Below are 21,650 nucleotides of genomic sequence, written 5' to 3'. Positions count from 1 at the left end.
CTGAGCATAAAATATGAACATTGAAGTGCTCATGTTGTGAGCTTTTGAGACACTCAGCATACCTTAAAAGAAATCAAACTTGCAAATATGAAATTATACAGGGAAAAAAAATTAATTTAAATCTCACTTACCCACTAAAACTCTCAAACTACATTTGCATGGCATATTTAAATGTACCAAAATGCTATTTTTTTTGGGGGGGGGGGGTTGCACTATTGAATTATTTTAATTAAATTGGCTTTAAAAAGTTCTTACTGAAATCTGATTTAAACTTCTTCTTCTTCTTCTTCTTCTGAGACCAAATTTTAAAATGTATCTCCTCCTAGACTTTTAAAGCTACAACTCGGGTCAGACCTTCAGACTGCTCTGACTCAGGTTGCTATATCTTTTCTAAAAGATAAACCAGACTATCAAATCCACCTTAAATCCCATAGACTTTCATTGAGGGGGTGAAATTTTTGTACAATAAGACTTACAGTATGGTGTATTTAAGCTGTCTACTGCCAGAGCAAAGCTTTAAAAACTCTCTACTGAAAGTACAGCTAAAACCAGCCTAAGCTTTGACTGCTCTCCCAAGCTGGTTTTAAAGTAGTTTTGGCCACTTTTTTAGCAGGTCGGGCTGGTCTTAGCTGTTTTTTAGAAAAATGTTACTAGTAACTTGCTAACCAGGCTAAAAACATGCTAGCGACATGCTAGTAACTTGCTAATCATGCTGGAAACATGCTAGCGACATGCTAGTCACTTGTTAATCATGCTAGTCACTTGGTAGTCATACTATCAACATGGTAGTCACTTGTTAATCATGTTAACAACATGTTAGTTACTTCCTTATCATGCTAGCAACATGCTAAAAACTTACTAATCATGCAAACAACATGCTAGTTACTTGCTAATCATGCTAAAAACATGCTAGTCACTTGCTTGCTATGCTATCAACTTGTTAGACATATGCTAATCAAGTTAGCAACATGCTAATGAAAAGTTAGTCATGATAGCAACATGCTAGTCACTTGCTTATCATTCTAGTAACATGCTAGTCACTTGTTAATCATGCTAACAACATGCTAGAAACATGCTAACGACATGCTAGTAACTTGTTAATCATGTTAGTAAAATGTGAACAACATGATAACGGCATGCTAGTCACTTGCTAGTAACTTGCTAATCATGCTAGCAACATGCTAGTTACTTGCTAATAATGCCAGCAACATGCTAGCAACATGCTAATCATGCTGGAAACAAGCTAGTGACATGCTAGTAACTTGCTAATCATGCTAGCGACATACTAGACACTTGCTAATCATGCATGTTGCTAGTTTACTATTTCTTATCTATTTATCAGTCTGTCTATTTATCTATCTATTTTTCTGATAGATTGTATTGCCTTCAAAACGTCAAAATTCCTTCAAAGTAGTTAAAACTGAAAACCCTCAAACTTTAAGCTTTTAAAAGTACTTCAAACTTTCTGGCTAGGCTTTTTCAAGCCAACTTAAAGTTTGCCTATAAACTTAACTATCTAGTTTAATTTTTTTTCTCCAGTTAATATCGGTTTAGATTTTGTGAATAGAGTGAACAATACTGCTTTTATGGTACTTTTATGGTGATTTCTCCTTTGCTGCATGGGCAAGAGCACCATGAACTCAGTAAAGTACTTCCTGTTATTTTCTATGGATGAAAAAAAATCCAGACTTGGACAGTCATCAGGGAGAGTAAACAATGGCAGAATTGTTAGCTGTGGGTGAACTATCCCTTTAAATGCCACATTTTCAGCTAGGACAAAACAGTTTTTCAGAGCACTCTGTGGCACATAAAAAGAATGTTACAACATAATTGGATGACGAGAAAAGACAAAAAAAAAAAAAAGCTCAGGATGTGAGGTCATCTCACCTGTGCAAAACATCAGTAGATTCTGAGAAACCGCTGATAAGACCATCAGAAATATTGATTCTTGTTTTATGTCATATCATGACCCATTATAATCCAATTCTACATCTGGAGGGAAGTTTCACCGGCAGTCTGGGAATAATTGGTCCCTGGAGAGATCACATCAGCCCCACCTCTCTCTCTCTCTCTCTCTCTCTCTCTCTCTTTCTCGAAGTCCTGTCTAGAGCTCAACAGATGTAAGCAGCCCTGTCTTCTCTAACCTCTCAGCTCAAATATGGGACACTTCAAGGCACGAGTATTGATCGTCTCCTGCTTATTGTTTATGTGTTATGAAGCAGAAAAATTAAAAACCAGAGGTCTGCGCCAGAAGGATGTTGACTACATGGAGAAAGTAAGACTTTAAGTATTTATTGTATTATTTTTGCCACTCTTGCAAAGCATGATCTTCAAAGGGCAAGATAACTTTATATGTAATTTTTTGTTGTATTATTTTTTCTATTTTAGCAAAGAATGATCTTTTATTGGTATGGTTACTTTATTTTTTTTTTTTTTTTTATTAAGATGTTTCTCATAAAATTCCAGTCTGTGTTGACTTTGAAGAGTATAAGGCTACCATTGAATGTGCATAGCGCCACAGTTTGAGATCTCTTTTGTACATCTAAAGAAATGTGAGATTTCTGGGGGGGTTTATTTCAAGAGAAACCTCAGTAGACATTGTCTCCTTTTTTTCTCCAAAACAATTCTTAAAGAGGTCTCATCTGCTCTTTGCTTTTCCAGATAGGAAGGTTGGTCCTCTTTGCAGAAGTTCTAGAAAGTCTTGGTTTTATTTTGAACTGGCTGAAAGAGGTCATCAAATCAGACACTTCAGTTTTAAATGTGCAGTATGAGTGACTATAAAATAATTGGCTATGCTGGCTGATTCTGTCTCTTCAAGAAATCAATACTGTAACTGTGATTTCCTGCAGACAGTGCAAGTTTTTCTTATTGACTAAAGCCTTTGCCAATATTGAACAATGCCAGATTCATTTTTGCAGATGCGAGAAGAATATGAGTCACAGGGACCAGTTAACCAAGCGGTAACAATGGATTGATTGCTAAAAAGGATGTGACAAAGCTGTTTAAACTCTGTTCAGAGCAAACTAAGAGTGAACAGTTTGCAGGAAACTAAACAGAATTGTGTTTCTTTATTGGGAGTAACAACTCTTATAGCACTGAAATTTAAAACTGCTGAAACATGTTAGTCTGTGAATGGGTACCATCAGAATGAGAGTCCAAACAGCTGATAAAAACAAAAAGATCACCAAAATGTTACACACTCAGTTTCACATAGTTTTTTAATAGTATGCACAGTATGCAGTATGCTAGTATTCAAGTTCGAACATCGTCTCTGTCTCTCGTCATCAAAGTCAATTGAATATACAGCTGTTGGCTGTTAAAAAATCCTCGCCTCATTTCATTCCTTGATTGCTTTGAAATTTCCCGAGGTCCAATTCAAGACAAATTTGATATTCATCTTTTGCATAATTTTATTCAACAATCTTGCCAGTGGAACCATCTGCATTTTTATTAGTAAGCCAAAGTTACCTTTGAATAGCCCAGACATAACCAGCAATCCATGTGTGTCTGATGTTCCAGTTCTCAAGCTACAGCAAGCCAGAACAAGACTTGGTTATTCATTCTACGAGGTTTAGAATCATGTTGCACTTTTAAGACTGTGTAGAGATGTGATTGATCTTTATAGGTCTGAAACATATTCAAGAATGTGAATGCGAAAACCTCTATAGATACAATTGGTTAATTTCAAGTTTTGTTGGGATTCCCAATCTGTCCAACCACAATTTGTACCACGATGCAAGTTTTGCAATTCTCAGGGGTATAGCAGCCATTAGCACAATGGTGTGTGACTCTAGCACCCCCTCGAGTACTGAAGTTTGTTCTCAGTAATGCAAGGCCATATTCATAAGTCATTGCGTTTATTTTTTTGTCAATTCGTTTTTGATGCAAGTTCTTGGTCTCATTGTGAATGTTTCATCATTGTACATTATTTCAATAAACTTAATGTTTGTTTTTGCAATAATTTATCAAAATGTTACAACTTGCTCCACATCTAAACTTAACTTTTTAGTATCAGCTGATGTCATCAATGCCTCTTACTTGTTAAGCTCTTCCCAGTCAACAATGCAGTGGTAGTAACACCACTTTTATGATTTAACCTTTCCCCAACGGCATTTCATGTTGACTTTAATAATGATCAACAGGTCTGCAAAACGCTCACAAAATTTTAGCCAAGCATTCATGTAGATCTCTGTTTGTATAGTTTGTTTCTGTGTTACTTTACTATTATTTATATACAGCACTATTATTGCATTTATTAATGTTCTTAATTAGCTTTTATTTTTATATTTTAGTTTTATTTTTAGTAATTTTCTTATGTGCTTTTATCATCATTTAAATTTTTTTTTTTATTTTTTTTTTTTGTTTTTTTTTTTTTTGTTTTTTTCCTTTTTTATATTTTTTTTTCTTTTTTTTTTATTATTTATTACAATAACAGCATGGCTTAGTTCACCCAAAAATGAAAATGTGTTTCACCCTAGATGTAAATGATTTTTATTTATTTATTTATTTTATTATTAAAATATTTGGAGAAATTTAGCATTCCATACCTTGCTCACTGATGGATCCTCTGCAGTGATTGGGTGCCGTCAGAATGAGAGTCCAAACAGCTGATAGAAACATCACAATAATCCACAAGTAATCAACACCACTCCAGTACATGAAGGTCTAGTGAAATGGAAAAGCGGTGTTTATAAAAAAAATAAATAAAAAATGATATATGATTTATGATTTTGTTTTTGATATGTGTAAGGTGTAGTGAAATGTAAAAGCAGTGTGTTTATAAAAAAAACATTTTTTAAGAAATATGGTAATGGACTTTTCACTGGAGGAAGCATTATTTTGGATTATGAACTTGTATTTTGGCCAGAAGCAACAGTTTTCAGTTAAAACGTCTTGATGGATTTGTTTCTTACGAACACACAGCTTTTCACTTCACCAGATGTTAATTGATGCAAGAGTCATGTGAATTACTTGTGTATTATTGTGATGTTTTTATCAGCTGTTTGGACGCTCATTCTGACGGCACCCATATACTGCTGAGGATCCATTGGTGAGCAAGTGATAGCCTATAATACTAACTTTCTACAAATTTGTTTTAATGAATAAATAAACTTATCTGGGTTATTATAATAAAGTTTTGAGACATATTGTTCAAATCAAAGTTAATATACTTTGTGCTCTCAAAATGACTTTATAACAAATTTGTCCCACCAACATGGCCTAGCATAAACAACAAGGCGCTGATGAGCTCCACTTTATTTCAGGAAAGGTTACAGGCTACGACAAATTAGTTAGGATGTTTTATCATAAACTGTAGTCAGTGAAATAAAACAAATCCAGGGCCCTATTGATCATGGACTGGGAAAATGTCTTAGCTCCTGGATCAGAGTTACTCTATCACCAAAAAGGTGTTTTATTGTAAATGACTGTATCAGGTAAACATTCCAGTCGATTCATCATTGTAATGAAAAACAGGCGCGGTAATCCTTTCGAATTTGCCCGCGGTGGGTAGATTATATGGAGGGTGAATTTCTCATTCAGACCAGTCGGGGAAGCATCACTAACGAACCCTGGCACGACTAGCCACTGAAGAAAACGAGGTTGTGTGCATCGCAAGGCATTGTTTGCAGGACACTCAGGTGTGTTCTGTCAATAAAAAGTAGCGGAGCCAAACGCACTGAAGGCTTGAGCTCGGCCACGGCACTGCAACCTTATAAATATGAATACATTTCACTTCCTGGCTTGCCCGTGGCCTGTCTCTGGAAGATTTATTACCTATTTAAGGGCCCTTATTTCCACAGCTCTCTGCTTGCAGGCATGCTGATTAGAAGCTGCATTACTCTTGCAGAAGAGACTCAGGTGCTAAAGCCAGACCTCCTGCGCTCAGAGCAGTGTATTGTTCGCTCAGACGAGGTTGGGTAACGGCGATAACATCGCTTCATATTCGATCCGTGCGCTCGGAAGCCGCTTTCTTATTGAGATGTAAATGTTTGGTGTGTCACTGCTTCGCTAATGCGCGCGCATTTGCACAAAACTCTAAATAGCCTATTATGCATGCGCTTTTTCTGCATGATCGGGGAGCCCGCTGGTTGTTCCACCTGGCATTTTGGCGAAGTTTCTCATCCATCAGTGGCGTTGGCATATAAGTCTACACCTCCTCAGTGAATGTTCATTAAGATGCATTTTTGCTCACACAGGCTCTGCAACGTTAATACGTTGTTTTCCCCAGTCCTGGTTGAAGATCAAATGCATGCATAACATAATATCATATTTTGACTGTTAGTGCATTTGTTAAGGCTAATATTAAGCTGTTAGTGCCAATGATTTTTTGACTTTTTGTCATATTTTGACTGTTAGTGCATTTGTTAAGGCTCCCTGCCCATATGTGCATTTGTTTATTTTTTTTTTGATATTTTAGTGTTTTAAATAAGCTTTTATTTTCATTGTCAATTTTCATTTTAATTGTAATTTTAGTAATGTTGTGTGCTTTTTTATTTTTATTTTATATATTTCGATTTATATATATATATTCTTTTATATTTCTTATTTCTTTTTTAGTTTTTAGTAATTTTTAGTACTTCAACTTAGACTCATTTTAATCAGTTAGATGCCAGTGCAAAAGTTTAATGTTTTTTATTTCAGCTTGATTTAAATTGTAATAGTTTTAGTTTTGAAATAGTTAACAAAAATAGCATAGCATGGTTTGTTGAGGGGTGCTGTGCTATTACTTTCCTAAATGATCAGACTTGCAGTTTTGTCTCGGGTTGGGTATTTAGCTAAAAAGCCTACTTTTTGCAAAACTAAACTTGTAGTTCGTTAATTTGGTTCTTTTGTTCCAGACCAAAAAAAGAAGAAGAAAATTTTAGACTACATTTAGTCCTAGTGCGCTTAGCATCTACATTGTCATTTTTAACACTGAACCTAAATAGCCTTTACAAAGTTCAATTTAATCAAACCAAACCTGCCAGGTGTAAACACACCCTAAAAATGAAGCTTTTCCAAACTTTGAATTAGCTGAACTAATTGCTTCGTGAAATTAAGTGCTAAGCGCTGGTGAAGTCTTCTGATCAAAATGGTGTAAATTCAATGCAAACTTAACTTGAACATGCATAAAATTTTTAAATGTTTTATTAAACGTGTAATTAAACTCAATTAACAAATCATCAAATTCCATGAAAATACTATATGCTATTTTATTAATTATTAATCTGGTTAGTAAGAGACTAAGTATAGGCTAACTCTTTCTTCTATTATACAAATGTGTCATTACACTTGTGCACAAATTTATAAAGTTGATTCGTGATCAGGCAAAAACCACATAGACACTAGTTCATGGGTTTGCAGAGATCAGCCCCTAGCGACGAACCAATTAAATTTTTCAAAACATTTCAAAACCATTCTTACCGAATCTTCGTTTACTGAAATCATGTAACTCCAGCATTTTGATGCACACTCCGAATCACCACTTCGAAACAAATGATTCAAAGTTTCATGAAGCAGTTTTACAAAAACACCCATCGTTAACTTAAATGCTAAGTACTAATAGTTTTATAGGGCACCTATGTGATTTCTTTCCCAGCTGTTTAACTTCACAGACATAACTGACTGTGTTTTTGTAACTTATGCATGTTTATAACATAAACTTGTGTCAATGTGTGTCACATGCCATGTGAGATCTGCTTTCTGTGTGTTTGCTTCGCATTTGTGCGCTCATAAAACCTTATATCAGAAGTTTAAACTGATATGGCCTTAAAACGCATCATTTAAGTGCGAGATACACGATTATCAAAACCATACCGAGGTTTTTTGATATCTGAGATACTAGCTGAAATAGCACTTTCCTATTCTGGAAAAGGGGGTGGGGAACAGCAGCTCATTTGCATTTAAAGAGACATGCACAAAAACAGCATGCTCCCACTTAAAATAGACATTTTCAAAATGACATAATAAATGATCTGTGGGGTATTTTGAACTGAAACTTAACAGACATGTTTAAGTTTCCCATACTGTCAAAGAATGACATATCCGCGTTTAAGCCGTTTATCTGAGACTCTGTGAACAACTGATAATGAATCACAGTAATAATGAACCGCGTGATACAGTCTGAATGGACAGATGATTCGGTCTCCATCCAACCAGGTTTAATGCAGGCAGTGTCCCAGTATAGGCTACTTCTCCATGCCCATCAGCAACACTGTGCAAAAATATTAAGTGTAAGCCATAGCATGGTATTTTCATCAGTAACTAAAGACCACACCATAAGAGCTCATTCCAGATGCATTACGCTGACTAGTGTTAGATGAGATTGTTAATACTTATTACAGGCATTTCAAGCTAAAAAATATATGCTGTTTAATATCAAGCCAAAAAGCTCCTGTTGAATCCTGTATGTTTTTAGTATTCCAGCTGCCACCAGGGTCCAGCAGGCACTACGGGAAGGGACGGAAATCCAGGAGTGAACGGAATTCCAGGTATTCCCGGTCTACCGGGCCGGGATGGTGCAAAAGGAGAGAAGGGTGAGTGTGTGACGGAGAGGTTTGAAGAGCCGTGGAAACCCAACTTCAAGCAGTGTGCTTGGAACTCTCTCAACTATGGCATTGACCTGGGCAAAATTACAGTAAGAGCCCACAATGATGATTACTGATTTGTTTAAAGCATTTATGTCCAAAAGACCAGTGCATTCTTATTCTAGTATTATTTGTAAACATAATATTTGGTATTAGGTTTTATATTTTTATATTTTTTTCGTTTTCCTTTTAGTTTTAGCAGTTTTGTTGTGTGCTTTTGTCATTTTTATTATTAGTTTTTTTTCATAGCTGTATTTTTTTTAAAAAAATGTTTAAGTTAAGTTAATTTTAGTACTATGACTTAAACTTATTTTTAGTTGCCAAAGCAACATTTCTAGTTTTTAAAGTTTAGTAAGTTCGAATTTAAATTTTTTTTTTTAATGTAATATTTATTTATTTATTTATTTTCAGCTTTATTTTAATTGTAGAAAACAACTTTTAGATTTAGTTAACAATAAAAACACTGGTACACTGTAAAAAATATTTTTGGAAGTTGTAAACAAAACAAAGATTATTTTAAAGAGCACTGTATGTTTTACAAGAAAATATTATTTCACAGTCTTTCTATTTCAAAATGTCATGTTTATTCAATGTGTAATTTGCTGTCTTAATTTTGGTAAAAGGTGTGGAACCCCCTTGGTAATCATTCAGTACAATGGTAAAAAACAAAAAACAACAACAAAAAAAAACTATATGGTAGAAAATACTATGCTTATACAGTAACCATATTCAGTACTTCCACAGTATATGTTTGGTTTATGTGCTTCTTTCGAGCAGGTGTGTAGTAAAGCAAGCGTCAGACTCATCAGCTCTTCCTGTGTTTCTGTCCTCAGGAGTGTACGTTCACTAAGCAGCATGCAGACAGTGCTCTCCGTGTGCTGTTCAGTGGCTCACTCAGGCTGAAGTGTAAGACAGCTTGTTGCCAGCGCTGGTACTTCACTTTTAATGGGGCAGAATGTGCCGCTCCGCTGCCTATAGAGTCCATCATTTACCTGGACCAAGGAAGTCCAGAATTCAACTCCACCATCAACATACACAGAACCACGTCAGGTAAGGGCCAAGAATCTGCTTGCTTGGACAGTGATATCTGAACTGTAAATCTGAGAAGAGGTGTGAGACTGCCAAAAACAACTCCTTACCATGTGCCACAGACCACGTCAGTCCTGTAATGGCATTTCATGAAATTCCTGTTTGAAATGGAGATTTTTAAAATACATGTTTGCAGGATTGGTAACATTCTATCAGAAAAATCTGTTTTAGTGTTAATTATTTTGCATAAATTAATGTTGGAAAGACAAGTTGGAAAAGGAGACATTTACTTTCAGAGTTCTGCTGAAATAACGATTGTCCTTTTGACAGAATTTTGAGCAATGCATAATTTGAAGTAAGATGGAAATGATTAAAATCTTAGCAACTCGACTGATGTTTAATCTGGAACAAAAAAATATTTGTTTGTTTGTTTGTCTTTTTAATAATTGGATATGTGTTGACAAAAGACAATAAAATGTAGTATGTAGTAATGTAGTATGTAGTATTTTCATTAATTAGCATTATTTTCATGTACATTACATCATGCATACATTTCATCAATTGTTTTGGTAATGTGAAAAAAGAAAAAAAAATGCATGACACATCACACAGTAATGAAAATGTTATTTTATAAATATAAAAAAGTTAAAAATATATATTATATAATATTAATATTATATTAATTAATAAAATAAAATAAAAATGATAACAATTATTTTATATATATTTAATATTCAGTAATTAAAATAATAATATAATTGTATGAAATTATATAAAATTATAATTATATATAAAAAATAAATACCTGTATTTATCTATCCATCCATCCATCCATCCATAGTTTGAATATTACTTGTATTCATTTTTGAACAATTTATTTATTGAGTTGCACCTGTATATATATTTATATATATATATATATATTATATATATATATATATATATATATATATATATATATATATATATATATATATATATATATATATATATATATATATAGGTGCAACTCAATAAATTAGAATGTTGTGGAAAAGTTCATTTATTTCAGTAACTCAACTCAAATTGTGAAACTCATGTATTAAATAAATTCAATGCACACAGAGTGAAGTAGTTTAAGTCTTTGGTCCTTTTAATTGTGATGATTTTGGCTCACAATTAACAAAAACCCACCAATTCACTATCTCAACAAATTAGAATACTTCATAAAACCAATAAAAAAAAAAAAAATAATAATAATAAAAACATTTTTAGTGAATTGTTGGCCTTCTGGAAAGTATGTTCATTTACTGTACATGTACTCAATACTTGGTAGGGGCTCCTTTTGCTTTAATTACTGCCTCAGTTCGGCGTGGCATGGAGGTGATCAGTTTGTGGCTCTGCTGAGGTGGTATGGAAGCCCAGGTTTTTTGACAGTGGCCTTCAGCTCGTCTGCTATTTTGTGGACTCTTGTTTCTCATTTTCCTCTTGACAATACCTCATAGATTCTCTCTGGGGTTCAGGTCTGGTGAGTTTACTGGCCAGTCAAGCACACCAACACCATGGTCATTAAACCAACTTTTGGTGCTTTTGGCAGTGTGGGCAGGTGCCAAATCCTGCTGGAAAATGAAATCAGCATCTTCAAAAAGCTGGTCAGCAGAGAGAAGCATGAAGTGCTCCAACATGTCTTGGTAAACGGGTGCAGTGACTTTGGTTTTCAAAAAACACAATAGACCAACACCAGCTGATGACATTGCACCCCAAATCATCACAGACCGTGGAAACTTAACACTGAACTTCAAGCAACTTGGGCTACGAGCTTCTCCACCCTTCCTTCAGACTCTAGGACCTTGGTTTCCAAATGAAATACAAAACTTGCTCTCATCTGAAAAGAGGACTTTGGACCACTGGGCAACAGACCAGTTCTTCTTCTCCTTAGCCCAGGTAAGACGCCTCTGACGTTGTCTGTGGTTCAGGAGTGGCTTAACAAGAGGAATACGACAACTGTAGCAAATTTTCTTGACACGTCTGTGTGTGGTGGCTCTTGATGCCTTGACCCCAGCCTCAGTCCATTCCTTGTGAAGTTCATTCAAATTCTTGAATCGATTTTGCTTGACAATCCTCATAAGGCTGCAGTTCTCTGTGTTGGTTGTGCATCTTTTTCTTCCACACTTTTTCCTTCATCTCAACTTTCTGTTAACATGCTTGGATACAGCACTCTGTGAACAGCCAGCTTCTTTGGCAATGAATGTTTGTGGCTTACCCTCCTTGTGAAGGGTGTCAATGATTGTCTTCTGGACAACTGTCAGGTCAGCAGTCTTCCCCATGATTGTGTAGCCTAGTGAACCAAACTGAGAGACCATTTGAAGGCTCAGGAAACCTTTGCAGGTGTTTTTATTGATTGGCATGTCACCATATTCTAATTTGTTAGATTGGTGGGTTTTTGTTAAATGTGAGCCAAAATCATCAAAATTAAAAGAACCAAAGACTTAAACTACTGAAGTCTGTGTGCATTGAATTTATTTAATATACAAATTTAACAATTTGAGTTGAATTACTGAAATAAATGTACTTTTCCATGACATTCTAATTTATTGAGATGCACCTGTAAATATATGCTTCAACTGAATATTAATATTATATTAATTATTAAATCATTGTAAATGAATAATTTTAAATATATTTTCTATTTCAGCAAAGTTTATATATATATATATATATATATATATATATTTGTAAAATAATTTAAACATGTATAATAAGCATCTAATCATTTTTGCAGAATTACCTCTTTTCAGTATATTCAGGATATTTGGCATTAACATTTATTTTGCGATAATGACAGTCTGTCTGTCTATTATGCCTTACATATGTTAATGAGGAGCACAAAAGGCAGGCTTGTGTAGAATGACCCATGCTGTTTTCCCCTCAATACTGACCTGTAATATAAAGTTCAATCCGCTGGTCCATTAACAGTGATGCATGATAAATAAAACACTCGATGAAAGCCTTTTATAGCTCTTGTGCTACAGGGCAAGACTTTGAAAAGCTCTCCGCTCTAAACACTGCAAATTGTTCGGTGTGGATTAATTACAGCAGATAAGGGTGTCTCTGAATTTCTCATTCCCCCTCAGGGTGCAATAAAGCATGTCTGTTTATCTCGGTTTTTCTAATGCTTTTTTACTTGAAGCCTTGAGATGGTCATCTGAGAACCAGAGCAGAGTCATCAGATGGACAGACTGACACACCGTCTGTTTGTTTCAGTTGAAGGTTTATGTGAAGGATTGCGGAAAGGCCTGGTGGACGTTGCGCTCTGGGTGGGAACCTGCGGAGACTATCCACACGGAGACGCTTCCACCGGCTGGAATTCTGTTTCCCGCGTGATCATAGAAGAGCTTCCTCTGAGCAGCTGAGTCCAGAAACTTTCAAAGCACGTACGGTCCTATAACATTTTGAATTGCTTTGTACTACACTCTTCTAAAGGTTCTTTATTGGCTTTGCCGGTTCCATGTAGAACTTTTAAATTCATGGAACCTTTTAATTCCACAAAATGTTCTTTAAAGTTCCAAAAAGGTGGTTTTTCACAGTGATGCCATAGAAGAACCATCTTTGGTTCCTTCAAAAAGATTTTGTTTTTTCAGTGGTCAGTTCTCAAAAGAATCATTTTTTCTTAGTGTGCTGAACATTTGAATCATCTAAAGCAGGGGTCCTCAAATGGCGGTCTGGTTCAGAATGTCAATGGCAGCACTATTTTACAGTTACAGTTTTTCCGTTTCTGCAGTTTAAAGTGAGCAGCGTGTCAAAACAACGGATCTGTGCACACCACAACGCTCAGGTTGTTTATGATGATTCTTCAGTGTTACTGTATATCTTTATTTAGAACCAAACGTGCTTCATTCAAACCCTTTTCAGAGACATAAATCACTGTAAGAGCTACAGGTGATGTGGTTATTTTTAATTTATTGGCATTAATGGTTACACAAAGAATCTTTACCATCCATGGAATCTTTTCATTTCACAAAAGGTTCTTTATAGTGGAAAAAGGTTCTTTAGATTATTAAAATGTTCTTCACACTCAGAAAAAAAAAAAAAAGGTTATTTTAAGAACTGTTCACTGGGGAGCCAAATTCTGTTCTTCTGTGGCATTGCCAAAAAAAAAAAAGAAAAAAAAAGAAAAAACCTTTTGGAACCTTCACTTCCTTCCAACCTTGATTTATTTCTAAGAAGTACTTCTGCAGCATTTGTTTGCAGATGTCACTTGGTTTGATATTTTGAGATATATTTAAGTTTAACAGCTCTCTCTTGATGTCTACCTCTACAAACAAGGGCTGAAGCAATCACATAACCTTGGATTGTAGTGACAGACTCTTAAAACAAACTACAGCAAAATAAGTTTGTAAGTAATTATGTTTAACAATTCGAGTCTAGACAGGTTCTGTAAAAACTCTGAATAAATTTTATTGGCTAATTTTTAAATGTCAATAAAGTTTTTTAAAGAACTCCCAACTTGGGTACATGTTCTTCAAAGAGCATCGGTTATTAACCTATGAGCATAACAAATTTTAAGGCCATGAATTTGAGCTCATTAACACAAATGTCAGCAATGAGCCTTAAATGTCAGATTCAGTAAATCTGTGTGCGCTTGAGCTTGGAGGAATAAAGCCTGAGGTTTGGTTTGGCCATTACACAGGAACAGCAGCAATGCAACATGGATGTAAACATGAAGTAGACTTATTTACATAAAACAGTTTTACCATTGATTTACTCTGATGAATTACCATTAAGGCTGGGCAATATAGGTAAAAAAACACAAAACTGGCCTTCTGACAATACAGATCTCAAAATCTATGTGTTTGGTCTGAAATGGCGGAAAAGACATTTATAATGTTACAGCAGATTTCTATATCAATAAATGCTGTTACTTTGAACTTTCTATTAATCAAAGAATCCTGGAAAAAACACAGATGTTTTTAACATTGATAAATGATGCCAATCAAGATATTAGAATGATTTTCTGAAGGATCATGTGACACTGAAGACTGGTGTAATGATGCTGAAAATTCAGCTTTGCATCACAGGAATAAATTACATTTATCTGTTAGACACACTGAACTCGGTAACATCATGCATTTCAGTTCTCCAGAGAGGACCAGGGTGTATTATTTCTCTCTATTCACATTTCGGACTCCTCCACTGGAGTCAAACACTGTCGCTGACGGGACGTCCCATCCCAGGTACTGCTCTGCTCTCTGCAAGACGGCTCCGCTGCACTTATTCCTCTTCTCAGTTCACTTGTGCTGGTCCAGGAGGAAGCCGGAAACATTCTCATAGACCACGAAGGTAATGCAGCAGGCCGGAGTGACTCGGATCAGGTTGGGCACCATGCCTTTGTAGAAACCCAACAGACCCTCGTTTCTAAACAAACACCAGGAGAAAGACAAAAGATCACTGTACTTTACCTGCACCTTTTACCATGCGTGCATAAACTTAAAATTGAGTAATCTAATTTTTTTCTCCAACCCTGGTCATAACTTCGTAAAGCCAGATACATAAAAAGGTAAGTTGGTCTAATTTGAATCTGAAAAGTAAGACTGATTACCACTTGGTTAACTGTAGCTGGTCAAACTAGTTCTTGACATAGTGGCTATGTTTATGCAACTCACCCCAGAAAATTGATGTGAAAATTCATCAAATGTATCAGTATGCTCATATAAACCTGTTATAGGTTCTCTAGTGGTTTTGATTCTTTTCTAAAAAATGTTATTATTTTAGATCATTTTCTAGTAACATGTATACTACATTCAGAAGTTTAGGTTTATTAAGAGTTTTACTAATAAAAAACTGATCAAAAGTGACAGTAAATACTATTATATTACAAAAATAATTTTGCAAAATATTACAAAAATACAAAAAGTATATTGTGTTACATTTTTTATGCATATGATTGATATTCTAATAATTACACAACATATTTCTATTTTAAATGCTGTTCTTTTGAACATATTAATTGAACAAAAAGTATTAAAATTTACACAAAAAAAATATTAAGTAACTGTTTTCAACATTGATATATAATAATTTAAAAAAAAAGTTTTATGAAGGATCATGCGACACTGAAGACTGGAGTAATAATGCTGAAAATTCAGCTTTGCATCACAGAAACAACATTTTTAAAATATATTCAAATAGAAACGTTTTTTAAATTGTAATAATATTACAGTTTTTACTATGTTTTAAAATTAAAATAAATGCAGCCTTGGTGAGCTTAAGAGACTTCTTTGAAAGACACTTAAAAGCTTTTGAACCGTGGTGTATAATAAATTGTGTAATGCAGTTCAAATGAAGTCTATAGGGTATTCAGGAGGGTTGGATAGCATAAAAGTCAAGTTTGTCTTTTTGTTTTTGTTATTTAGATCACCAGCATTTGGTTTGTTAATGTGCTTGCTTGAGATAAGCAAGTATGTAAATCTCATGCTTACCTAAACGTTCTGCGGATGACATCTACCACTCCATTATATGTGTTGTGCTGATCTTGCAGACGGGCTCGGACCACCTGATACGGGTATGTCGTAGCCACTGCGAATATTTTGGACAAAGCTGCCATGGTAATGTATTCTAATGCATTCTAGAGAGAAAAGGAGCACAAAATGCACAGTGAGTTTCTACAAGCCGCATTAATGAACCAACAAACATGGCTGTTTAGCATAATACCACTGTGTAAAGTGATGCCAAAATGTATTTGGACACCTAAAATTAAACATGCAAGGTCAAGTGACAAAAACACTGCTACAGCATAATGTAATATTTCACATTGTAATGCAGGAAGCCAAACATTCAGTTCATTTTATAAACCATCAAAGTGTGTCTTGCTCATACTAACCAGTTTAGCATCTGAATGCATCTTTCTGTATTTGTTATAATCTCTCTTCAGCTCTTCATATGCCATAAACTGCAGTGCACCATGGGAGGTTCCAAACAATCCCGGGACAAACCCCTAGGGATCATAACAGTTAACTCAGCTAGATGAAGCAAACAAACAAACCCCACAGCATGCAACTGACACACAATCACAAATATTCCCATGCACGCTCCATATTTCCTTATACAAGTGCTCCTCCTAGTGGCACAAAGGGAGTTTCATCAAATATTTCCTGTTAAAAGGAAACGATCCACCCACCGACTGCACAAAACGACCCGTATGCTGCCATAGAAACTCTCTTGTACCCGATAGAGTCCTGCGATCCCTTCATGGCGGTAGATTTTCACAAGAGCATCCATCATCCCCTTGTACAGCTTCTTAGATGGATCGGTGCTGTACTGCAGAACCAGGCGAGTTTTGGTGACCCAGATCGGATTGGTCAGGCAAAGCGTCATCGCCCCTAAAAAACAGTGACACCGAATATAAAGTAAATGAACGGCAGCTGTTGCAAAATCAAGATCCACATGAAAAGAGTCATTACCAGACCTTAATGGCTCATGGTGGGTCATTTCAATGAAGGATGTACCTCTTTCAATTAGAGAAGCCCATGACACACACACACTCTTCAACATGAGCTCTTTGCTGGAAGTTTAGATTATACACCGTCCTTCAGAGCAATTTACATCGCGTTTAATGTCACAAAAAGCTTTTTATGATATTAATAGACAAATCGTGACAAATCGCCGGTGGTCATTTAATCTAAAATGTGACAAGGACTGCTGGTCTAGTGATAGATTGCTCTGCTAATGATTGTGCCCACTTGGCTATAAAAAATAAGGGTTGGTTTAATTTTAGCAAGCTCATGTACATCTAATCTGGTGTCGTTCTTGTATTTCTGTACATTTACGTGTGTGTGTGCGTATATACACACACATATGTACATATATATATGTGATATATATATATGTATATATATATATATATATATATATATATATATATATGTATGTAAATTAAATCACCTTTATGTATATATATGTGTGTGTGTTTGTGTGTGTATATATATATATATATATATATGTATGTTTATATATATATACATATATATATATATACATATATACACACTTATATATACACATACATATGTATGTATAATTACATATACACATGTATGTAACATACATTTTTACTAATTAACTACTACTAACAAATACACACACACACAACACACACACACCCACACACACACACACACACACACTTTACTAATTAACTAATGAGGAAAAAAGATCATTTTGTAAAAGCATGAAATAAAAAACAGAAGTGTAATTTACTTTTTATGGTAATTATTTAATTCTGATTGAATTTTCATGTGCTCTGTTGTTTTAGGACAAACGTTCAAGCCATTTTTAGGTCAGGGCCCACCAGCAGAGAAGCACTGATCTACAGCGCTCCAGAGTTGATGTGTTTCAGACTTAAAAACAACCAATCAATATCATGGCTATGCCTCATTCGTTATGCTCCAGTTTATCTGTCAGCACTGATTAGAAAGGCATGTGTTGAAATTCACTTTGTCAGCGTCTTGTCATTTTGACTGATGATGGGATAAAATAAATGAGCAATACACAGGAAAACAGAGGAAATACTTGAGTACTTACTCATCCTCTGTTTTTTAAGAGAAGGTGAGATCTTGTGTTAGTAAAAACACTCAAGAATCTTTTTTTTAAAGTTCTTACAGCTACACATGTATTTATTTAATTTCATATGCTACCCATATTTGAACTCAATCTCACATATAATTATTTTTATTTCCTTTGATTTTGAGTTGAAGCCTATTTGGCCCAAATTAGGTATAAATATTTTATTATTGTTCTTTTTTTTTTTAAGAAAATGGGCAGGAAAAAAATTACTAAACTACCATGAAAACAATGTTTTCATGTAAAATAAAACCCTTAATGATCATAAAATATGCTTTAATTTATATAAGCAAAACATAATGTATTAAATAATAATAATAATATTTCTTGGTTGTGATTTTAGGGTGAACATGACATGAATGTGTGTGTGTGTGTATATATAGATTAAGTATAAATATAAATTTTTTATATAACAAAGTAATGCTAAACTCATGACAAATCATGACAATGCAAAAAAAAAAAAAAAAAAAAAAAAAAAAAGAAAACCTTAAAGGTCCTAAAATAGGCTTAATTTTATTTAGGCAAACACCATAACATAATATTTCCTCCTTGTGATTTTAGGGTGAAAATAACCGGGTCATGCTCTTGACAGCATTGAGACTGATGTGTTGCGTGTCTGTGGTGATTCTGACCTGCTCCTGCTGCTGACAGCAGATGTTCAGTGGCACTCAGCTCTGTCTGTCTGCCCTCTTTGTTGTACGCTTTGATTGCATTGTAACTACGATTAAAAAAGAAGTTATATTACTTGAGAGAGATTTATATCTAACAATATACTTATTAATCTGTGGTAGACAGAATAACAGACTCTGGACTGTTAAATAACTGAAAAGTTAAGCATGCATTATTTTCACAAATTCACAGCTCTTTACATAATGAAAAAATATGTGGCATACAGGATGCATTATACTGTGCTCACTACAGAATGATACATACAAGAAAAAGTAAAGTCCCCATGATGCTCCAGCACCCCAGATATTTGGGGTGACTCCTTGATAAAGGCCCCGGAGACCCTCCTGCTGCCAGATGCTTTTCATGCAGTGCAGAATTCCACTGTACTTCGGTCTCACGTCCAAACCGTCACTCACTGCAATACAGTAAAGAGCGAAACATGTGAGCCTGTCTTACTCACGCCACACATTTCAGCAATGCACGCTTGTGTTAGAGCAGAATCTCTTATATACACTATATAGTATACAGAAAATCTGTAAAACTAATAGATTTATTATTAATCAATTTAATTGATTTACTTGAAATCATAATAAATTGAAACTGATTTGGTAAAAGGCTACTTAACATAAAATTACCCCCCAAAAATTCTTAAAATATTTTTATTAAAAAAATTCTTAAAATATTTTTATTAAAAAATGTCTTCAAATATTTTTATTAAAAAATGTCTTCAAATATTTTTATTAAAAAATGTCTTCAAATATTTTTATTAAAAAAGTCTTCAAATATTTTTATTAAAAAATGTCTTCAAATATTTTTATTAAAAAATGTCTTCAAATATTTGTATTAAAAAATGTCTTCAAATATTTGTATTAAAAAATGTCTTAAAATATTTTTATTAAAAAATTCTTAAAATATTTTTATTAAAAAAATCTTAAAATATTTTTATTTAAAAAAAAAAATCTTAAAATATCTTTATTACAATATTTATGAAAATATAATCAAACAATTTATTAAACTAGTCATCTAAATCTTGACATTTACATATATTTATTTTGGGACTAATCACATCATAATATTTTCTTGTAAAGTTTATTAATGAATTAATGAGATCATGACAGTTGACATTAATATATTCCCATATATATTTAAATCTGATCTTTTTAGTATCATATACATCCTGTCAATGATGTTTGTTAGTATTTTTTCTATGTACAGTGCCTAAATGTTTTATTTAAATAAAAAGTTAATTATTAAACATTACCATAACTTATAAATTGAATTCCCACCACATTTTATTTTATATATATATAAGATATATAATATAAGGTGTTGTGTTGTTTTATTTTTATTTTTATTTTATTTTGGTGGTAAATCCATAACATTTTGTTGAACAGTTTATTAATAAATTAATAAGATCATGACAGTAGTCAAATCTTGGCATATTTTCATATGCATTTAAATGTGTATCTGTTTATGACATACAACGTCCTATTAAAGGCAATTACTAATATTTTTCTACATACAGTACCTAAATGTTTTATTAAAATAATTAGTTAATAATTAAATATTATTCTTAGCCATATCTATTGACCTAAAATGATATACTCACCAAGCACGTTTAATGGCATATTGGTTCTGGTTTGACACATACCTGCAAACCTAATTTTGACCAGGTCCAGAGGATGCAGCACTAGTGTGGACACCACTCCTCCACTGAGCCCTGCTATTAAATTCTCGATCTTCACATGACTGAAGAGTCTCTGCAGGCTGCCGGTGAGGGTCAGGGGTGCAGGGGAACCCTGGCTGGGGCTCATGACTGCTCTCTTACTGCAGCTCAACACACAAAATCACCCACTTCAACATTGACCCAGTCTTATAGACTCGTTTAAAACATTTAGACCGGTAAAGAGCTTTCTGGGATTTGTTATTACAGCTGTTATAAGTCAAAGATTCAGTAAGAATTAACTGTGTGCATGACCTTACCAGTTAATTTTGTGTTTTACCTTAAGTGAGTTAATGTCAGATATGTTTAGGGAACATGCTGAAACTGGAACATAGCGCGTTACACAACACAAACTGCGCATGCGTACATACAATTCAAAATAAGAGTCTTTAACGAGTACCATGACGAAACAGTCATTAGCGGAAATTAGAAAATAATAAATAACCAATTTAGTTTAAAATAAAAAACAGACCCAGCTTTAAAAAAAAAAATTGCAGTCGACGGCGTTATTTAAAAAAAAAAAATTAACCAATATTTTCCTTTTTCTACTGCGCATGCGTACATACAATTTAAGAGTCTTTAAAGAAATTATGTAATATAGTGTTGTTCTCTAAGTTTAATAAATAGTGTCATGACGAAAATGATGATTAGAATAATATGGTACTGAGAAACATTAAAAGGCATTATTTTTTAAATATACCGTCAATAGAAGATTTATTATTGTTTTTTATGATAATTTTCCCCCATTCATTAGACCACAATTTCAGAAGTCAACATTTTCAAAGCACTCAATTTAAAGCTGAATACAATTACACAAAGCATCAATTTTACATACAAAAAATTCCAAATAAAGAATGATAAACGGTTGCATGTTTAATAATGTATAACTACTTTTTGCTATTAATAGAAAAACCTCAACACAACTAAAACTACGATCAGTTTGCAAATATTAAAATGCTACTTTCATACAATTATATGATAAATAAATAACAATACATAATACAGTCATAATAATAATGCAAGAATAATATAATTTTTACAAACCAAAACAAGCGTTTAATTGA

General features: G+C 33.9%; 2 protein-coding genes across 2 annotated transcripts; one reads left to right on the top strand and one right to left on the bottom strand.

The window, feature by feature from the left end:
• The first annotated feature begins 2,088 nt into the window (after positions 1-2,088).
• LOC122140043 (collagen triple helix repeat-containing protein 1-like) lies at positions 2,089-14,390 on the top strand. The gene is made up of 4 exons (XM_042741716.1): positions 2,089-2,275; positions 8,399-8,617; positions 9,401-9,617; positions 12,840-14,390. Exons 1-4 carry the CDS (start codon positions 2,159-2,161, stop codon positions 12,986-12,988), a joined length of 702 nt encoding a protein of 233 aa, XP_042597650.1. The 5' UTR covers positions 2,089-2,158; the 3' UTR covers positions 12,989-14,390.
• Positions 14,009-20,847, bottom strand: LOC109097396 (mitochondrial folate transporter/carrier-like). The gene is made up of 7 exons (XM_042741715.1): positions 20,515-20,847; positions 19,128-19,278; positions 18,827-18,912; positions 16,800-16,954; positions 16,456-16,569; positions 16,055-16,200; positions 14,009-14,990 (listed from the first exon to the last, which is right to left on the bottom strand). The coding sequence occupies exons 1-7, from the start codon at positions 20,675-20,677 to the stop codon at positions 14,864-14,866; spliced, it is 942 nt and encodes a 313-aa protein (XP_042597649.1). The 5' UTR covers positions 20,678-20,847; the 3' UTR covers positions 14,009-14,863.
• Positions 20,848-21,650: the final 803 nt, after the last annotated feature.

The sequence above is a fragment of the Cyprinus carpio genome, chromosome B16, assembly GCF_018340385.1.
Source record: "Cyprinus carpio isolate SPL01 chromosome B16, ASM1834038v1, whole genome shotgun sequence".
In the NCBI taxonomy this organism is placed as follows: Eukaryota; Metazoa; Chordata; class Actinopteri; order Cypriniformes; family Cyprinidae; genus Cyprinus; species Cyprinus carpio.
This window is presented reverse-complemented; position numbering and strand designations above follow the sequence as displayed.